The 22,455-nt window shown below is 42.9% G+C and overlaps 1 protein-coding gene across 9 annotated transcripts in view; it reads left to right on the top strand.

Moving 5' to 3' along the window:
• RBFOX1 (RNA binding fox-1 homolog 1) overlaps window positions 1-22,455 on the top strand; it is a 411,330-nt gene that overhangs the window by 330,671 nt on the left and 58,204 nt on the right. For all 9 annotated transcript variants that reach the window (XM_055409444.2, XM_055409440.2, XM_055409443.2 and 6 more), the window contains one exon: window positions 11,335-11,467. In XM_055409444.2, the coding sequence (XP_055265419.1) occupies window positions 11,335-11,467 (133 nt within the window). The remainder of the gene's footprint in view (window positions 1-11,334; window positions 11,468-22,455) is intronic.

The raw sequence follows: 22,455 nt of genomic DNA, 5'->3' as shown, positions 1-22,455 counted from the left end.
GTCCACCTTTCCTCCCCAGGAAAGTGAAGATTACAGTTAAGACCTGATTTGTGTGGTTCTGTGAAGAGTTTTGTGAGTTCATCTGTGGGTCTGGCCATTAGCAAGTGTTAGTGACTAGTAGCTGTTTCATCATACAGTAAAATCTCATCTATTCTGATCATGGAGTCCGAGAGGATGGAATTATGCCAACTGTAATCACCACTTTTAACGTTTCCAGTTATCACTGCCTGAACTTTGAGACACGTGAGGTCCAGAGTCTGTCATCACTGATGTCCTCATTAAATTTCTCTTAAAATAGACATCCTTCTGAAGCAGCAACTCTCACAGGGTCAAGGACTGTCACTCATCTTTCCTCCGTAACAGAACCACTATGGCATTCTGAGTTTATCTGACGATATAATCAGTAAACATCTCAGCGTGTGCCTGGGGCCAGGTCATCCTCTGGGTACTGGAGACACAGTCTGGACAAAGAGAAAGTCCTCAGGACAGCCAAGAGAGAGCTCGATAAGGAGAGTGCAATCATATGAAATGGTAGAAACGAGATGGTAGGTGAAGAGGGAGAAAGGAGTGGTGTGGTGGTGGCAGTGGCGGTATCAAGAAATGTGGGGTAAAATTGGGAGGAAAAACCTTTGAAGGAGGAGGTGATGTTGGATCCAAGAATTAGATTAGGGAGTCGACGTTTAGAGACTGGACAAAAGCGAGATTCTTTATCACTGAGATGCAGTGGTCAGAGGAGGCTGGAGGAAATGAGGTCTGTCAGTCTCAGACAGTGAAGATTTGGGTCAATAAATTCATCTTTGGCAATCAAGCACAATATCCCCATCATTTTTTTTTTTTCCTTTCAAAAATGTACATCTCTCTCCAAGTTCTTGCCAGTTCTTTCCACACATCCTCCTCAGACCTGTAACGGCTTAGAAACTTCTGGCTAATTTGGATTTGACTAAAACTTTTGTACCATGACGTTATGTAAAGAGATTCAATTATGGTGCGCAATGTTTTGTGAGTAACTGCCGCCCATAAAAAGTTAATTAATCAGGGCTGTGTCAATTTCCTTGTGCCATGTCAATTTGCTGCCAGGTAATTAATCACTAATCACCCACCAAACAGCAGGCGGGGGTGGGGGGGGGCATCCTCGAGCCATTTATTGTCTTTCTCCAAATAAATGGCACGTGCAGCCGGCAAGAAACACATCTTGCCTTTCATAATATTTTTATCGACACTTTTGCAAGTTGTAATAGACTGCACCAACAAGCAGCTGCAGTTCAATGGAATATGAATATTAAAGAAACAAATGAGCGGAGATTTATAGGACATTGCGTTTCTGTTATGTCAGTTTTGAGATTAAACCAAGCAAATGAACAGTGAAAAATTACTCTTCCATGTGGAGAATGGTGATTAGACTTGTACATTAATTAGAAATTTTTGTTTTCCTATTCAATGCATTTCAAATGAGGATGTCCTGTAAGAAACTGTTTGTCCAAAACGTAGATTTATTCACTTCTAAACAGCAGTGTTTAATATCAACATGCATTTTAAAATGAAACAAGAGCCGATCCCAAATGTGACTTTCAGGGATGAATAGACGTGCGTATGAAAACCAGAGAGTCCAACAAATTAAGTGGCCATTTTGGTCTTTTTGTCAATGACTGCCTGAATGCAAGACTGCCTTCTTACTCCTAAACCTGGAAATTACTGAATTTTGACAAAATTGAAAGCCTTTCCGTTTTTATTTTGACCTAGAACCAAATATGGTCCATCATATTAGGTTTTCCATTTAGTCTTGTTTAAAGACAGTGACCTCACTGTGTGTACATTCTGTGTTACAAACCAATTTGATGTATCTTTCTTTGAGATCTGTCCTGCAAATTGCCCAAACATTTTTTTTGCCATGTGGAAAAAAAGTCATCAGGTTTTTATGTGGGCTTTTTTGGACGATGCATTGTGATGTTTATCACACAGTGCTCTGCCTGTGAAATTGAGCTATCGCTGGTTGTTTATTTCACCTCGGTATGTTACCTATTATGCCACTTCTTAATTTATGGTCCAGCTCATGGAACGGGAGTTCCCTCGAGGGGAATCCTGCAGAACCGTGAACCTGCTGTTGAAACTGCATCTGTACCCCCAGAATTGTGTAAGTGAATATTTCCTACCGTAAATTACCCGCGGAACAATTCAACCCCCAAATGAGCATGAACATTTCTGTCTTAAAACATTTCAGGGGTTGGGGAGGGGAAAGGTGGCATTCATGAAGCAAAGAAGAGGAAGAACAAAGAGAGAGCTTCCCCCACCCCCATCCATCCTAAACAGCACACCTTTTCAGGGCATCTGGCAACCTCATGCAAATTCAAACCCATGCACAAATGCAAAGAATAATTGCCCGTTAAAGCAGTTGTATATTTTTATGGTTTTGATGCAGAGTCTGCCCCCCTGTCGGGTTTTGCATCTGCTGTTCTTCCATCTCTCCCAGAGCTCTAAAACTTTAATATGCAGTTTATAACCCTCAAGTATTTTCCACTGGTTTTGTTGTGTTCCTTCTCTTGGGATTTCCGGGCTTGCTGAGATGATCTCATTTGTGTTTATTTTCGACGGTAAGCACCACATTCGTAAAAGAGACAGAGGGAAGGGATCACGCGTTCGTCACTGTAAATACATTGAACTCCGAGCTCCTCTGAGGTGGGAGGTGGGAGCCTCTGTCTTGCGGGGGAGACAGGCAATAAGCAGTTGACACTTTGGTAAATGGCCCATTTGTCTGGTTGAAACACCCACACATCTTCCGTTTAAAAATGTTGATTTGCCTTGATACTTGAGCACATCACAGCATGCCTCTGGTTACGTCCCTGAAGTTTCCATTTCATTGAGTTCAGCGATGGAGAACTCCCTATTCCTGAGAGTCGCGATGGTTGCTCTGCTAACCTCATCCCTCTCCGCTCTGGATATAAATCTAGCTGAAGGTTGGGAGTGGGTGGGCTGCGGATGTCGAGGTGTCAACAAGATGTGCAATTGGCATTTGCTCCAGAAGCTCAGGCCCTGTTTTCTTGGAGAGAAACTCATTTTTAGCTTATGAGCTAAATCCAATTTTCATTGCAGTGATACCAGATTTTTCACTTTGATTCATGCTGGAGCAGGTTAAAGAGGGAACGTTTCCAGTATAATGAACCTGTGCTTTTTTTCCCCCTCCCTTGTCTCCCTCACGCCAAGAACTAAGGATTTATTTGGTACCCACGAAGCAGCCTGAATACTTTCCATTGTTTGCCATTGATGGTCTGTTTACATGCTTATTAACTTGAAGTTCAACTAGAAAAAAAAAATCAAACTCCAGCATTGGGGTTCAGAAATGCCTCTAATTTGGTGTCTTTTCTTTCAAACATTGTTCTTTAATTAACAAAGAGACATTTACAAGTATTGGACAGGGTGACGGTGAATGACTTTTATTAGCATCGATTTACTCATTTTCGGTAGTGGAGAGGACATTGTGTGTTTACCCTTGGCCTTTTGCATTGGATTTATTACACATGTATTGCCCACTTCCTGCGTCCAAACTCCTGAATTGGGGTATTGATAAGAGACATAACTTTGAGCAAAAGAGACAAGTCATGCTGCAATGTAAACACATAATTAAGATGTCTTCTTGTTACCAAACCCAAGTTCATGTGACCAAAGCACAGTGAGACCAAACAATACCTAAATGTCAGAGTTTGGGGGCAGGAAAGGTTTATTGGCCTGCAGGGCGATGCAAGGAGAGGGGTGACTCAAAAGACCCCGAATTCTCTGAAGGGCTTCAGCACAGCATTTTTAAAGGTAAGGTGAGGGAGGCGCTTGGTCGGTTGTTAAAAGCTTCTTGATGTCAGAATCCTTTGTTCTTGTAACTCTCCACATAGATCACTATATTCCTGTAAACCTCCAACAAGACAAATGTTATTCTCTGTTTTGCAACTTTTTATCTCCATATGAATGGAAAAGTGTTACACCCTTAAAGATGAGAGCCTTGAGAGTGAGCAATCCTGTCTATTTTAGGCTATAGGCAACATATAGGAAAGTCTGATGGTCAGCAGGTAAGAGAATCTGCTTGCAGTGCAGGAAACACAGGATTTGAGTTCGATCCCTGGGTCTGGAAGATCCCCTGAAGGAGGAAATGGCAACCCATTCCAGTATTCTTGCCTGGGAAGGCCCATGGACAGAGAGGAGCCTGGTGGGCGGCAGTTCATGGAGTCACAAAGAGTCAGGCACAGAAGAGCAACTTAGCACAGCATATTACATTCTTTTTACATGGTTCAAGGATAAAGCCATTTTGGTTTTGTTTAACCTATATCCTAATCACCTAAGTATACGCTTCACATATGCAGTTAACCATGCTCTTTAAGCCAGCAGACCCAGCAGGCAAGTACAAATAAATAGATCAGCTCCTGCCATCCCACCAGAGTCTAAAGGAAGCTTGACAAACAGTTGTGGTTTTTGCCCTTGAATTTGACCATTTGTCTTAGTTGCAAGACAAGAGAGCCACACTGTCCTGAACCAGCCATGGGCGGGGTTGGGGGGGAATGTCCTCTCGCGGAGACGGGAAGAAACACAGAAGGCACAGCTGTCAGTCAGGCAAGGTAGGGATTATAAGGATTGCTATTTTCCAGTGTTCCTTGTTGCACACATTCATTGCATAAAGACTGAGATTTGCTGGGTTGCTAGGGAGCTCCATGTGGGGCTGTGTGCAAAGAGGAACGTGACCAAATACCTTTTACTGACCAGATGGGTACCACCTGTCTGGGGTGGGGGGAGTTTGAGCTCAACTTCTCTGAGAACAAGAAACCAATCTCCAAACCCTAATGCTGTGCAGCAATAAAGGTGAATTTAAGTGAATGAGGGTGGGCAATAATTCCCAGTGGAGAGCATTTACTCACATCATCTCCCTTTTCATCAGAATCACACATATTCCAAGTCTGGTTGCTATTTTTGGGTCAGGATAGCATCTTCTGAGTACGGGTATAGCAGTTTTCATAAAGATGATGGAGATCTCATTTGCACACTGTGTTTTTGCAGATCTTGGGCAGCGTGCTTTTTATAAAGGACAGGGTTATGGTCCTTTTAAAGGAGACTAACACGGGTTCATCATCAAAGCATGTCCAGGCATGGTATTAGGTAGCTGATACCTTGCTGTGCTAGGCTATTTCCTAAATCAAAGAGCAGAACAGATGAAAAACACTGCCCGCATGGAGCTTGCGTTTTAGCTATGGTGAGAGTATTTTTTTTCCTTCACATCTGTGATCCAAGTTACTTGATTGCTAGCACACCCAGGAAGATTTGGGGTAGGCTTCTTCAGATTACAAAATAAAAGGGAGGGAGGAAGGAATGGATGCCTAATCCATTCTGTGTACCTTGTTTTGGATGAAATAGAAAAGAATAGCTTTATTGCTTTGTCAGGCGAAGGGGGCCTCAGCGGGCTTGCTGCCTTCAAAACAGTGTGTCCTGACCTGGAGGAAGTGGTGAGGAGTTTTGTGGTAATGGTTCAAAGAGGAGGAAAGCATGACTAGCTCCTGGACATTCTTCTGATTGGTTGGTGGTGAATCAAGTGCAAGTCGGCATCACCAACTGGTCTGGGGTGTGTGTGCTGGTGGGCAGCATGCAGTTAACTTCTCCCACCTGGTGGGGGTTTCAGAATCTGCAAAACAACTCAAGGATATTATTATGTGTATCCCTTAAGGAGGAGCCAAGACCCTACCCCGCAAGGCTGCACCGTTGTTTCTTGGCTGCTGCTGCTTTGCCTCTGCATCCCCTCCCTTCCCTAATTAGCAACTGTTTGAACCTGCCTGTTGGAACTCAGGGAAAGTCTTGGAGGCTGAATGAAGCCGATTTCCTGTAATCAAGGAACGGGGAACACAGAAAGGCTTTTGTGCCCAGGAGCCCCACTGGGTCCTGTTTGGTTTCAGGAATGAGGGAGGGAGGGAGAGAAGAGGAGAGGAGAAGGGAATATTCATCAACGACAGTGATTAACTAGAGACTTCATGAAGAGACCCCTTGGCCAGCTCTCGACGGCAACAAGAAGGATAGCTGAGCAGACATCCATCTATCTGGGAGACTTCCATGCCTGCTCCTGTAACAGGAAGCCCCTGTTACAATTTGTTGTGGTGGTTCAGTCGCTAAGGCATGTCCGACTTCTTGCAACCCCATGGACTGCAGATTCCCCTGTCCTTCACTGTCTCCTGGAGTTTGCTCAAATTCATTCCTGAATATTCATTGAAAGGACTGATGCTGAAGCTGAAGCTCCAACACTTTGGCCACCTGATGCGAAGAACTGATTCATTAGAAAAGGCCTGGATGCTGGGAAAGATTGAAGGCAGGAGGAGAAGGGGACGACAGAGGATGAGATGGTTGGATGGCATCACTGACTCAATGGACATGAGTTTGAGCAAGCTCCAGGAGATGGTGAAGTACAGGGAAGCCTGGCGTGCTGCAGTCCATGGGGTTGCAAAGAGTCAGACATGACTGAGCCACTGAACAGTGACAGCACGTCCATTGAGTTGGTGATGCCGTCCAACCATTTCACCCTCTGCCACCCCTTTCTCCTTTTGCCTTCAACTTTTCCCTGCATCAGGATCTTTTCCACTGAGTCAGCTCTTCGCATCAGGTGGCTCCTTATCTTACCTGGAGGGCACTTGGCCTCCCAGGAAGTTGATGTGCAGTCCTTTCCTTGTTCCTTTGACAACCAGAATCTCAAAGACCTGAAAATCCCTTATCCTGCATTGAGAAGGCTATTTTCTCCCTGCAGCCAAGGGGGTACACAGCGGCATCCTGGCGTTCCCCTTCTAGCAGCTTGCATTCCCCTCGCTCTACTGCCGAGCTTCTGTTTCATGTTCTATCTCAACATCTAAATCCTCCAAGAATTATTGTAAAACCTGCTTGTCGCTGAGAGGGATCTTGTCTGGCTCACTCCGTGCCGCAGCCAACGATAATGAATGGGTCAGCATAATTACCGCATTTCCTCACACAGGCAACCAGCTGCTCTGCCAGATTGTGAATTTTTCATTTGCTTTATTTCAAAATCCAGGGTGTTGCTCCACAAACTTAATATTTGAACTGTGGCAAGATCGCATTGGAATCAAAGGCCCACTCACTCCTTTTCTCCCCAGTGTTGAAGCCAACATCTCCTATCTCACAGCTCTTGGCCTTTTAGGATATTAGGATTGCCCCACTTTCCCCATTGAGGTTGATTACCTCTTTGCAATTTCAAGAATAGTAGTTGGGCTTCCCAGGTGGCACAGTGGTAAAGAATCCACCTGCCAGTGCAAGAGAGGCAACAGACGCCGGTTCTGTCTCTGGGTCGGGAAGATCCCCTGGAGGAGGGAATGTCAGCCCACTCCAGTATTCTTGCCTGGAGAATCCCATGGACAGAGGAGCCTGGAGGGCTACAGTCCACGGGGTCACACAGAGTCACACTCAACTGAGCGACTGAGCATAGCTGAAACACCAGCTAAGAAACATGGATGCTGAGGGACTGTTAAGCTGAGAGTTAAGTCCTGCTATATGATTTGTCTTGACTGACAGTTTTTTTTAAAAGGTTAAGAAATAACCTGGATGGTCTTCTGGGACCTAAAGGACATAGATAGAAAGATAAGGTCATTCTGGCCTGGTCCTACCATCCTAGCATCATCAGAGAAGGATATGGTCGAATCCAAGAAACAGGCTGGCTGTTGGCTAGTCAAGAGCACACGAAGAATTCCAGAGGTAATTAGTCTGTCTTCAACTTCCAGGTCAAGAGTTATAGTCCAGTCTGTGCAATCCCATGAATATCGGATCGGGAATAACTGCTGTGGGAAATCCCACTTCCTTCCCTCCCAGCCTCCTGCCACCGACATGCAGCTACAAACCTACTGTCCAAGAACTCTGGGAGTAAGGGGAGCTGATGGAAGGAGGGCCTTCTACTCCTTCATTTTTTCTTTTGATTGAAGTGTTGATTTACAATATTGTGGTAATTTATGCTGTGCAGCAAAGTTATTCAGTTACACACATATTCTTTTTCATATATTTTACAGATATTTTTTTCTCTTTTATATTTTTTTTAACTATGAAAACATGATAACACAATTACAAGAGACTTGGAAAATACAGAACAAAATTCCATATAGTTCCACTCTATGTTACGATTATTTTTAAAAGTAGATAAATTAATATTTTTAGTTGGAGTTTCCATATCAAACTCAAAAATTGAGAGAATGAATAGACAAAAGAGTAGAAGGATACAGTATACCTGAAAAGCACCATGAACCAATTCAACATAATGAAGATTTATACAATTTTCACCCAACAGCAGGATACAAACTCTATTCAAGTTCCCATAGACTATAAACTAGGAGACACTGGAACATATCCAGGGACATAAAACAAGGTGCAAAAAATTTCATGGTCTAAAGTAATTGGAGTCCTATAGAGTCTGTTTTCTGATATTCTTTTTTTCCATTTTGACTTATCACAGGATACTGAATATAGTTCCCCGTGCTATACAGTAGGATCTTGGAGTTTATTCATTCTGTATATAAAACCTTACATCTCCTAACCCTACCTCCTTGTCCATCCCTTTCTGAATCCCTTCCCCCTGGCAACCACCTGTCTTTTCTATTCTCTATGTGGAGGGCTTCCACTCTCGAACATGATGGCAGGGAGGAAGGCTGTTTGGATGTAGGCAGAGGCAACTTTAAAATAATATGACACAAAACACCCTGTGAGAGGTAAGGAATTCAGCAAAATACATACTCTGGGAGAGGGCAGCATGAATGTGTCTCTGGGAAAGAGCCTCCTGGGCTGAGGCCTCTCTGAGCCTTTATCTTCCTATCACACCAAGAGAAGCTGGGTCCTTCCCAGCCTTGCACATTGCTACCAATACTGTCTAAAATCCAAGAGAGACGGAACAGGGGAGACAGGGCTGTGGACATAAGGAAACCCATCCTGGTTCTTGTTCATTCCACCTGTCTCCCTCTCTAACTTCAAGCTCCTGTTAGGCAGACAGGGTGAGAGGAGAGAAAGCAACAAGGAGAGAATGGATAGTCCGTCAGTCATTTGGACCACATCCCAGGGCTTCATTCACTGGTCTTCAAGTCATCCAGAATCAACTGTCCAATATCTAGAACCTAATGTGGACAAAATCAGGGGGCTTCTGCTGACATGGGGGGTATGCACGGGGAAATGCAAGGATGAATGGGATACGATGGGGGCCCTCAAGAAGCTGGCTGATGAATAGAAGAGGTAAACATAATAAATGAGTGATTTTTCTTCTCCAGACCAGTACCCATGAGAGGCTGGGTATTCTTTGAACTAGAGTTCCTGGAGAAATGAAGTCTGGGGTTGCTGCATTAATGGTGTTAATACACTTCCCTTGGGTTTCCCAGGTGGTGCTAGTGGGAAAGAACCCGCCTGCCAATATAGGAGACATAAGAGATGTGGGTTTGATCCTTGGGTTGGGAAGTGCCCCCCGTAGAAGGAAATGGCAACTACTCCAGTATTCCTGCCTGAGAAGTCCCATGGACAGAGGAGCCTGGCGGGCTAGAGTTGAAAAGAATCGGACACAGCTGAAGCGACTTGGCATGCATGCACACACTTCCATTACCTTAGGACTTTCTGAGCCTATAATATATTAATAGATCTCCTGGGACAGTGGCTTTCCAAATGTATTTTCCTAAAAGAGCATCCCCTCCATGGGATTCACTGTGGGTAACAGTGCCTACTGAGAGTGAGATGGGACAGGCATGACCAGCATGGTGACGAGAAAAAGCAGCAAGGTGGGGTAATGTCCTCAGGGTTTCATGGACTTCATGCATTAGGATTTGCAGACATCCTAGGAGGAAGGACATCTCAGGCAGAGGAAGCTGTGTTAATTATCATGGGTCTCAAGCATCAGGTTTACTTTCCCTCCTGACCCTTGACCAAGTCACTTGGCTCAGAATTTCCGCACCACCACCCCTGGGAAGATAACCCTGCCCACACTTTCTCTTTCAGAATTGAGTCCTCACACTTCTCTATAGTTATGGTTGTTGTATAAATGGTTTTACAAGCTGTGTAAATAGATAGGGGGCTGATGGGATCTTAGTAGTGATTTGTCCATAGGAGCCTGAGGTGTCTGTACATGTCTGATGCATACTCTTGTCTGTAGGTGCAGTGTATTTCAATTAAAACATTTTAACCAGCAATATAAGCTTATAAAGGCTCCCCCCGTGGCTCAGCAGTAAAGAATCCACCTGCCAATGCAAGAGCTTCAGGAGACTCGGGTTCAATCCCTTAGTCGGGAAGATCCCCTGCAGAAGGAAATGGCAACTATTCCAGTATACTTGCGTGGGCAGCCGCATGGACAGAGGAGCCTGGCAGGCTACAGTCCATGGGGTCACAAAAGAGTCAGACATGAGTTATCAACTGAACAAGAAGCAACCCTAGGATCCTAAAGGAAAATACGGGGAAAAAAGTAAAACAGAATGGAGAAAAGCTATGAGTAGACAAGTAACATTTTCTCCTGAAGTTTAGCCTCACAGGCACCTACAAACACATTGAAGTATGTATGTATTTGTATGTCTAATTATATACATATACACGCATATATAAGTAGACATGTATACATATTCCCACACACATGCACACATACATGTGATATGCACACTAACACCCACAAATATTTTATATACACATTATACATAATCGGGCTTTCCTTGTGGCTCAGCTGGTAAAGAATCCGCCTGCCATGCAGGAGACCTGAGTTTGATCCCTGGCTTGGGAAGATCGTCTGGAGAAGGGAACGGCTACCCACTCCAGTATTCTGGCCTGGAGAATTCCATGGACTGAATAGTCCACGGGGTCACAAAGAGCCAGACACAACTGAGTAAATTTCACTTCATTATACATAATCACTTACACATGTACACATACTTACTTGTGTATGTGTCCATATACACCTATGCATATTGCATGCTCATCCACATAGGTATCATGCACAATACCTATATTGGCCAGGTATGCCTGTTAATAGATGATAGGCAGGTGTGAGAACCCAGTACACATCCATCTTGCAGTCTACCTTTTTAAAAAGTTAAGTTTATGTGGTGAGCATTTCCCCTGTTAGTAAGAATCCTTTGTGAATGTTTGTCCTAGATCTTGGTCCCAGGGATCACTGAGTTAGCCCATCCTCTGTGGAATCGAACCTTGGTCTCCTCCCTCCAGCCTGCCTTTAGAAGTCTGACTCCTAGAAGGAAGGGTGCGGGTGTCCGGCCTCTGGGGAACAGGGTCCTGGGTGTGTGTGTTGAGGGGGGACAGTTCTCCCAAAGGCAGGCGCGATCTGAACCTTGCGTTCTCTTCTCTCGCCCACAGTGCCCGGCTTCCCGTATCCAGCCGCCACGGCGGCGGCCGCCTACCGAGGGGCGCACCTGCGTGGCCGTGGACGCACCGTGTACAACACCTTCCGGGCCGCGGCGCCCCCGCCCCCGATCCCGGCCTATGGCGGGTAAGTGGGGAGCCCCCCACCGCGGGCGGGCCTCCCGCCCCAGCACGCCCGCCCCAGCCCCAATCCCTGCGTGCGATGGAGTGCATGCCCGCCTTGACCGCCTCTCCGAAACCGCCCAGCATGCAGCCCGCCCACTTGCAGTATAGCACCTTGCAGAGTCTTGAAAAATGAGTGTAATTTGTCTTGTCATGGTTGGTGCCTTTAAGCATTCTACATGTCACATGTTGTTATGGAAATTCTCTTTGAGACTGAATGCTGGAGAACAGAGAAATGGTTACAGCCCAAGACGTCTTTCTGATGATTGCAAACATCTGGTGATTAAGGAGGTTGGATCACATACGCCCCTTGAGTCTCTCTGTTGGGGGGACGGGAGGGTTTAAGACGGAAAAATCACCAGGGTGGCCTTGTCCCTCTCCCCAAAGATATCCTGTGCTTCATGGTATATGAACCTTTAGCCCAGAAGAGAAAATTAGGTGAGGAGGTGTACTCTTGAAGCTCAAAGAAATTGGAATTGACTCATTGCGTGGGATTTTTCCAAAATGGTTTTGCTTTCCTTTTTCCCTCTTTGAGAATTTGTTTGCAGATTAATTTGTTCCCCATGGCCCGTTTGGTCTTTCTCTGCATGGACTTTGCTGTTGCCAAGTGAATCTCAAGGAACGGTGGTGAATGCTATAAAAAAAAAAAAAAAATGGTACTGGTATAAATGGGCTGCAGTTTCGAAGTGCTACCCTTTCTGCTTTGCTATTAGGAATCTTCCTGGTACATTCTGGGTCCCTGGTGTGCTGTTAGGAATCCTTCTAGAATATTAGAATATTCTGGCCCCCTGGAGTCGGAGAGAGGGAAGCCCCTAAAGCAGTAGTCCTCACAGGACACTGGGAAAGTCTGGAGACCTTTTTGGTTGTTGTGATAGCATCTACTGGGTGGAGGTTGGGGATGCTGCTAAAAATCCTACAAAGCAAAGGATGGCCCCCTGTCCAGCCCCCCAATACAAAGAGTTGCCAGGACTCTAATGTGGCTTCTCCAGTGGCTCAGTGGTAAAGAACCTGCCTGCCAATACAGGAGATTCAGGTTTGATCCCTGGGTTGGAATGAGCCCCTGGAGGAGGGCATGGCAACCCACTCCAGGGTTTTTGCCTGGAAAATCCCACAGAGGAACCTGGAGGGCTATAGTCCATGCGACCGAAAAGAGCTGGACACAACTGAAATGACTGAGCACACACACACACAAGGAAAATTCAGCGATACCCAGCACAGTCCGGCACAAGTCTTCTCTGGACAAGGACTGGCTTTCCGGTTTCTAGAAAGAATCTGGTTATATTCAGGACTGTGTGAAAGGGTCAAATGCATTTTCTATAGCTCTCCAGCTTATCTGTCTTTTAGAAAACCTGAATAAGCCTGGATCATGTTTATTATGTTGATGACAAAGGTAGACGCTCTTTGTTCATTATTTGTTCATATCTCACCGTTCCAGAGTAGAGCATTTGAAGTGTTTTAAAAACAAATGCACAGGAATAAAGTTAAGGATATTAAGAAATGAGACTCTATGAAATCATCAGGAAGGGGAAATAAGAGCAGAGAAATAAGACAGTGTCCATCATTTCTTAAATGATCATTAGACTTAGATTAATTCTGAGCTTCTAAGGGCAATTCTGAGCTTCTCCAGCAAAAAAAGTTTTCTTTTTTTTTTTTAACTGAAAAGGTAGAGGATCATAACAAACCAAGGATCAATTGACCTTAAATTCTCACAATCCTCCAAAATAATACATCTGCGTGTCCTAAGCCTTTTATATCTGACAATGTGTTGTGAGGAATCATTGATTATATAGTGATTATCTCCAGTCCACACTATTGAGCCCACTTTATAGATCTAGAAAGGCAGAAACAAAAGAGTTATCATTGCCAAGGTCACATAATGAGTAATGAAGAAAAGAAAGAATTACCCTCTGGGCTCATGTGATGACTGAAGCAAGATTCATAAGCCATACATGCAAAATTACATGTTTATATCATATTAGATTGTCTGAAAATCATTATCTTACCTCAGTAGATGAAAATTGTCACTTTTCGGTCTACGTACTCTTGGTATCTCATTACTATACCAAACAGAAAAATAAAATTATATGGCTTATCCTCATATGAGCAATTTATTTTAAAAAATCTCTGAATAACACACCTGCTGTAAAATTGAAATTTGCTAACTTGTAATGAACTTGCTCTTTGCTAGGAATAACCAGGCATAACTAATGAATGCCACATTTGCCAGGGAGAGACTTAGGCATCTCCAAGTGGTAAAACACATTGTTGGTGACTGCTTTGTACATGATTTCACTTTAATATTCCAGCTATCTTCCTAATCATTTTGGTTGTAATGGTGGATTGTGCCTCTTTGCTGGCAATATTATAGCTGGAATTCTGAAATCACACTTAGCAGAAAGGTAAAATTCTCAAGACAGGAGGACTAGAAAATTTAGAAAGGCTAGGGATGTGTATGCCCATGTCTGCATGTTCTATTAGAGCAGAGTACTGGTCGAAAGAAGGAAGTTCAGCCAGTTGCCGAGGTGTCTTGCTGGATTATAAACTGCCTGGAGTGCATTGGTACCAAATGAAAAAATGTGAACTCAGCATCTTCAGTGAAGGCTCCTTTTCCTTCATTGGCTTAAGCTGAAGGAGTCCATATAGGGAGGGGCAGAAGAAGCAGTTCATCTTCAAAGAAAGAGCGCCAAGGAAGACACAGAGCAGACCTTGGCTGGAGTGAGAGCCCTGATCTGCGTTGACTGAAGCAAACAGCAGAGAGGTTGCAAAACCCACATCACTTTCCAGGAAGTAACGTCATCAGGATTCAGGTGATCCGGGGGATGGTGTGGGTTTCCTATAGTTTTTCGTCTTCAGAGTATTTTGGTTTCCCAGTTTCTAGATTTGACTGTCTTTCTTCCAGTCCAGTTCAGCTTAACATTGCCTCTCTCAGCTCCATGAGCTGAGGATGCTAAGACAAATGGCACCTTTGAAGGAGTATCTTACAGGCAGGCACAAGGAACACCATAGATGCTAACAATTTTAACACATGTGGAAGTGGTAAGATAGGGTTTTGAGGGAGTGTTGTTGTTCAGTCACTCTGTCGTGTCTGACTCTTTGCGACCCCATGGACTGCGGCACGCCAGGCTTCCCCTGTCCTTCACCATCTCCCAGAGTTTGTTCAAACTCATGTCCATTGAATTGGTGATGCCATCCAGCCATCTCATCCTCTGTCACCCCCTTCTTCCAAATCAATTACACTTCAATTAAAATTTTTTATAATTTTTTTAAAAATTAAAACCAAAAAAGGAAAGAAAACCCAATCAGGAAAAATTCCGGACATTTCCTAAGTTGTCCTGTTAAAATCTCATTCTATGATTTTCTGTCACATTCAGAGATACTCTGTTTTTTATAAACCATCATCTAGCAAACTGCATTTTGGGGGGAGAATTTATTATTCCCCTTGTCACCAATTGAAGACATATCTGTCATCCTAAACTTCTGTTTATTGTAAAGAATCTAACCTGAAAACATTGTTACTAAAATCTCAACCAAAAATGTGTCATTTATCCTCTGTCCATCTATAGCTTCCTTTTTTTCTGGGTCGGGGGGTAGTTTGGAAAACATCCACAGAACCTCCATGGCCACTTTTGTGGAACCCTGGGTGACCCTTGGAAGTATCCAACATCAAGGCAGTCGCCCAGGAAGATTCACTCAGGGTACCCTGGCATTCTTTCATTTCCTTTTATTGATTAGGTTTTTTCCTCCACATCCTGACATTTTCTGAAGTTCCTGCCAGAGAATAAAGAACATAGGTTATGAAGAGCCTTATCTTCTCTTTCTCATATAGCTGAACAGAAAGTTATTGCGACATTAATGCATGATCATCCCTGGGGAGGGGAATTCTGCCTGGACCAGGATCACAGGAATGAGAGAAAAGCCTTAGACTGCGTTAGCTAACTCCTTATTGATTGTCAACATTAACTGAGTCAGAATGGGTGATAAGTTAGAAAGCTAATAGCTACACAGTCAATAGGATTGTTGCACTCCTATGAAGACACAAACTACCGGGAAGATAAGATTGCCTCCTGCTGTTCTGTCTCATACTGCCCTTGGTAGCTGACTTAATCTCTGTAGGCACCATTGCCTTAGCAGCTGGGTAGACTATACCTGCCTCTGAAGTGTTGATAGAGGATGAAGTAGGGAGATGAGTGTAAGGTTACAGCTTCATCCGTTCCATCAGATGGCAGGTGTTAAGTGAACTGTAGCTACTGTAGTTGCTGTTGAGATAGGAATTGACTTTTTATTAGCTGCCCATACTCCTCTCCTTCTCAAGGTCCCCTTTTGCTTGAGTTGAACACCCACATTTCTGTATCCATGAGTTACTTACCCCTGGGCTGTGGCGGGTGGGATGGGTGCCTGCTGTTAATTGACCTCCATCCCATGTAAGCCACAGAGATGGCTTTAGACAAAGGTACTTCAAGTGGCTATGTAGATTGGAAACAAAATATTAACTAGTGAACAGTGTCAAAGAGAGTTGAAGGGACCATGTCATCCTTATTTCTTCTTGCATTTGACCCCAAAGTCAGTGTCAGACACCATGTCCAGTCTATCTTCCTAGGACTCACCCTGGAGAGAAATTACCTATTGGGTGATTGCCATCTGAGGGAACTTGTAGGCTGATGCTCTGTGGATGAAAATGGCAGGTGGAAGCATGAGAAACACATACTCCAGAGTCAGTACAAGACCAGATGTTACAGGACAGCGGTTAAACCATAATCCTCGCCTCACAAAGCCCCATGAGATTGGTTTCATCAAGTTCTTGTTCTTGGTTGATTAATAAACAGCACTTTATCAAGTTCTGGGTTTCCCAGCTGGTGCTAAGGTAAAGAACCCACCTGCCAATTCAGGAGACATAAGAGAAGTGGGTGTGATCCCTGGATTGGGAAGATCCCCTGGAAGAGGGCATGGCAACCCACTCCAGTATCCTTGCCTGGAGAATCCTATGGACAGAGGAACCTGTCAGGCTATAGTCCATGGGGTCCCAAAGAATCAGACATGTCTGAATCAACTTAGCACACACATATGTATCCAGTCCTACTATGCAACAGGTATCTTGTATGAGGATAGAAATATAAAGAACCATAGGAGATTTTTAAATTATTATCATTATTTTAAGTGAAACATCCAGCATTTTGTGATAGGTTTTCATCTTGGCTTTCGGGATATTTTTGAGCAAGGTATTCTGCACTTTCTCAGGTCATTAATTATGACACGTGTGTGGTCAGTTGCTCAGTCGTATCCGACTCTTTGTGACCACATGGACTGTAGCCCGCCAGTCTCCTCTCTCCATGCAATATTCCAGGCAAGAATACTGGAGTATGTTGCCATTTCCTCCTCCTGGGGATCTCCCCAACCCAGGGATTGAACCCACGTCTCTTGTGGTTCCTGTCTTAGCAGACGGATTCTTTACCACTGAGCCACCTGGGAAGCCCTGTTATGACACATCTATGTGCAACTTCTTAGAGTTACCTCGTGAAGTATTTTGAGGAGACTATGCTCCTCTGAATACAAAAAGATATGGTGATATCCCTTGGAGAAACTTTATACAGTTGGCCAGTGCAAGAATGAAGCCCATACGTAGCACCTTAGGGGGTGCTTTCAGGTTAGGTCCTGATGGAACCTGTGGAACTATGTGGGTGAACCTTTCTTTCTGTGAATTAACCGTGCTTTCTGGTTTTAATTTTTAAATGTCTCATGCTCAGGTGTTATTATCTTATGCTCAGGAAATTTCTCAATTAACAGAAACACTAGGAACTATAGTCATCATCACCTATTCTCAGAATACTTTCCAGAATTCACTCCAGCTGTTTGGCTTTTTTTTTTTTTTTTTTGGCTTAGCTGTGAGTTCTTGTTTAAATTCTCAGCCAGTTTTTTTTTTTCTTTTATTGGAGGCTAATTATTTTACAATACTATATTGGTTGGTTTTGCCATACATTGACATGAATCCGCCCCGGGTGTACATGAGTTCCCCTTCCTGAACCCACCTCCCTCCTCCCTTTATCCTCCCTCTGGGTCATCCCCGCACACCAGCCCCAAGCATCTTGTAACATGCATTGACCCTGAATTGGTGATTCATTTCACATATGACAACTTACATGTTTCAGTGCCATTCTCCCAAATCATCCCACCCTCATCCTCTCCCACAGAGTCCCAAAGACTGTTCTATACATCTGTGTCTCTTTTGCTGTCTCGTATACAGGGTTATCATTTCCATCTTTCTAAATTCCATATATATGCGTTAGTATACTGTATTGGTGTTTTTCTTACTGGCTTACTTCACTCTGTATAAATAGGCTCCAGTTTCATCCACCTCATAGAACTAATTCAAATGCATTCTTTTTAATGGCTCAGTAATACTCCATTGTGTATATGTACCAAAGCTTTCTTATCCATTCGTCTGCAGATGGACATCTAGGTTGCTTCCATGTCCTAGCTATTATAAACAGTGCTGCAATGAACATTGGAGTACATGTGTCTCTTTCAATTCTGGTTTCCTCGGTGTGTATACCCAGGAGTGCGATTGCTGGATCATATGGCAGTTCTATTTCCAGTTTTTTGAGGAATCTCCACACTGTTCTCCATAGTGGCTGTACTAGTTTGCATTCCCACCAACAGTGTAAGAGGATTCCCTTCTCTCCACACCCTCTCCAGCATTTATTGCATGTAGACTTTTGGATAGCAGCCATTCTGACTGGTGTGAAATGGTATCTCATTGTGGTTTTGATTTGCATTTCTCTGATTATGAGGGATGTTGAGCATTTTTTCATGTGTTTGTTAGCCATCTTTATGTCTTCTTTGGAGAAATGTCTGTTTAGTTCTTTGGCCCATTTTTTGATTGGGTCATTTATTTTTCTGGAATTGAGCTGCAGGAGCTGCTTGTATAATTTGGAGATTAATCCTTTATCAGTTGCTTCATTTGCTATTATTTTCTCCCATTCTGAAGGCTGTCTTTTCACCTTACTTATAGTTTCCTTTGCTGTGCAGAAGCTTTTGATTTTAATTAGGTCCCATTTGTTTATTTTTGCTTTTATTTCCAATATTCTGGGAGGTGGGTCATGGAGGATCCTGCTGTGATTTATGTCGGAGAGTGTTTTGCCTACGTTCTCCTCTAGGAGTTTTATAGTTTCTGGTCTTACATTTAGCTCTCTAATCCATTTTGAGTTTATTTTGGTGTATGGTGTTAGGAAGTGTTCTAGTTTCATTCTTTTACAAGTGGCTGACCAGTTTTCCCAGCACCACTTGTTAAAGAGACTGTCTTTTCTCCATTTTATATTCTTGCCTCCTTTGTCAAAGATGAGGTGTCCATAGGTGCGTGGGTTTATCTCTGGGCTTTCTATTTTGTTCGATTGATCTATATTTCTGTCTTTGTGCCAGTACCATACTGTCTTGATGACTGTGGCTTTGTAGTAGAGCCTGAAGTCCAGCAGGTTAATTCCCCCAGTTCCATTCTTCTTCCTCAAGATTGCTTTGGCTATTAGAGGGTTTTTGTATTTCCATACAAATTGTGAGATTATTTGTTCTAGTTTTGTGAAAAATATCGTTGGTAGCTTGATAGGGATTGCATTGAATGTATAAATTACTTTGGGTAGTATACTCATTTTTACAACATTTATTCTTCCAATCCACGAACACGGTATATTTCTCCATCTATTAGTGTCCTCTTTGATTACTTCCACTAGTGTTTTATAGTTTTCTATGTACAAGTCTTTTGTTTCCTTAGGTAGATGTATTCCTAAGTATTTAATTCTTTTAGTTGCAACAGTGAATGGAATAGTTTCCTTAATTTCTCTATTTTCTCATTATTAGTGTATAGGAATGCAAGGGATTTCTGTGTGTTGATTTTATATCCTGCAACTTTACTGTATTCATTGATTAGCTCTAGTAGTTTTCTGGTAGAGTCTTTAGGGTTTTCTGTGTAGAGGATCATGTCATCAGTGAACAGTGAAAGTTTTACTTCTTCTTTTCCAATTTGTATTCCTTTTATGTCTTTTTCTGCTCTGATTGCTGTAGCCAAAACTTCCAGAACTATGTTGAATAGTAGTGGTGAGAGTGGGCACCCTTGTCTTGTTCCTGGCTTTAGGGGAAATGCTTTCAGTTTTTCACCATTGAGGATAATGTTTGCTGTGGGTTTGTCATATATAGCTTTTATTATGTTGAGATATGTCCCTTCTATTCCCACTTTCTGGAGGGTTTTTATCATAAATGGATGTTGAATTTTGTCAAAGGCTTTCTCTGCATCTATTGAGATAATCATATGATTTTTATTTTTCAGTTTGTTAATGTGGTATATTACATTGATTGATTTGCGGATATTGAAGAATCCTTGCATTCCTGGGATAAAGCCCACTTGGTCATGATGTATGATCTTCTTAATGTGTTGTTGGATTCTGATTGCTAGAATTTTGTTCAGGATTTTTGCATCTATGTTCATCAGTGATATTGGCCTGTAGTTTTCTTTTTTTGTGGGATCTTTGCCAGGTTTTGGGATTAGGGTTATGGTGGCCTCATAGAATTAGTTTGGAAGTTTCCCTTCCTCAGCAATTTTCTGGAAGAGGTTGAGTACAATAGATGTTAGCTCTTCTCTAAATTTTTGGTAGAATTCAGCTGTGAAGCCGTCTGGACCTGGGCTTTTGTTTGCTGGAAGATTTCTGATTACAGCCTCTAGTTCTGTGCTTGTGATGGGTCTGTTCAGGTTTTCTATTTCTTCCTGGTTCACTTTTGGAAAGGTGTACTTTTCTAGGAATTTGTCCATTTCTTCCAAGTTATTCATTTTATTGCCATATAGTTGCTGATAGTATACTCTAATAATCCTTTGTATTTCTGTGTTGTCAGTTGTGATCTCTCCATTTTCATTTCTAATTTTATTGATTTGGTTCTTCTCCCTTTGTTTCTTGATGAGTCTAGCTAGTGGTTTGCCAATTTTATTTACCTTCTCAAAGAACCAGCTTTTGGCTTTGTTGATTTTTGCTATGGTCTCTTTTGTTTCTTCTGCATTTATCTCTGCCCTAATTTTTACGATTTCTTTCCTTCTACTGACCCTGGGGTTCTTCATTTCTTCCTTTTCTAGTTTCTTTAGATGTAGAGTTAGGTTATTTAGTTGACTTTTTTCTTGTTTCTTGAGGTGTGCCTGTATTGCTATGAACTTCCCCCTTAGCACTGCTTTTACAGTGTCCCAGAGGTTTTGGGTTGTGTTTTCATATTCATTCATTTCTATGCATATTTTGATTTCTCTTTTGATTTCTTCTATGATTTGTTCATTATTCAGCAGCGTGTTGTTCAGCCTCCATTTGTTGGCATTTTTAATAGTTTTTCTCCCATAACTGAGATCTAATCTTACTGCATTGTGGTCAGAAAAGATGTTTGGAATGATTTCAATTTCTTTGAATTTACCAAGGCTAGATTTATGGCCCAGGATGTGATCTATCCTGGAAAAGGTTCCGTGTGCGCTTGAGATAAAGTTGAAATTCATTGTTTTGGGGTGAAATGTCCTATAGAGATCTATTAGGTCTAACTGGTCTATTGTATCGTTTAAAGTTTGTGTTTCCTTGTTAATTTTCTGTTTAGTTGATCTATCCATAGATTTAAGTGGGGTATAAAAATCTCCCACTATTATTACATTGTTGTTAATTTCCCCTTTCATACTTGTTAGTTAGTCAGCCAGTTTTAAAATGTAACTTCTCACATTAAAAAGAAAGCCTCTTCACCAAGTACGTTGTGAGAAAAACACCGTAAATGAGTAGTTCTTAAATTTGGGGGGAGAAAGTGGAATGTCACAGATGTCTTTGATAATCTCATTAAAAATACGTATTTTTCCCTGGGAAAATGTCAGTGTGCTCACACCACACAATGCTGTACAAATGCCAGTGAGTTTATGGACCCACCTGATATCCATTCTAAACCAACTATGGTTTAATGCATTTGAACGCATTACAAATATTTTTTTTCTCCATTTGGAAGGGGCAGAAAGATACACCATCATTAAATAACCTTTTCTTTAAGAATATATTGGTGGTTGGGATGTATTACATTATTCAATCAGATTGTATAGTCTGAGTATCCCATACTTTCTTTCCTTTTCCGTAAACTAATTTGCTATAGTGCAATCATCCCCTGCTTGCGTTCATCCAAATATTTAACTACTGTTACTACCTTTCTAAGAAAATGAGATGTGCATTCGCATTACATTCTTGCAAAAGCATATTGCGGTCCCAAAGTGATTGACAAGCAATGCGATTACCTTTGCATGGCTAGACCGACCGCCTCTGCATTAAAATGGGGCTGCACCTGTTCTATGCTTGATGGTGGCTCTCATCTCTTGTGTGGGGCCACGGCTCATTTATCGAGAGCTCCGTGTTAGACATCATCCCCCGCCCTCCCCTCTCTTCGTTTATGTTATTTCGAGTGCACCTGTTTAGTGAGGTTTTTAAAAATGTTTGAATACATTCTTGGAAACCATCGTGAGTCTTTGTAAGAGCTTACTTGAAAACAATTCCTATTTAGAATAGGACCTGGGCTTCCCACGTGACACTAGTGGTTAAGAACCCGCCTGCTGATGCAGGAGACGTAAGAGAATGGTTTCGAACCCTGGGTGGAGACGATCACCTGGAGAAGGGCATGGCACCCCACTCCAGTATTCTCGCCTGGAGAATCCCATGGACAGAGGAGCCTGACAGGCTATGGTCCATAGGGTTGCAAAGAGTCAGAGACAACTGAATCCACTGACCACGCACGCAGGCTAGGAGGCTGGCCTCCAGTGTTCTCTCGAATGTCATGTAAGATGTCACGTGGAGGGTGGCGCTCTGTAGGGCAGTAAGATTTTTAGTCCTTGGACCAGCATCCTTAGCTTCCCCTGGGACTTGTTAAAAATGCAAATCCTTAAACCCAACCTCCCCCTCCCTCTGCATCCAGCTCTAT

Source organism: Moschus berezovskii, chromosome 27, assembly GCF_049115385.1.
Source record: "Moschus berezovskii isolate FMDL1 chromosome 27, NW_MosBer_1.0, whole genome shotgun sequence".
Lineage (NCBI taxonomy): Eukaryota > Metazoa > Chordata > Mammalia > Artiodactyla > Moschidae > Moschus > Moschus berezovskii.
The sequence above is the reverse complement of the archived record's forward strand: the minus strand, read 5'-3'. Positions and strand labels throughout refer to the sequence as shown.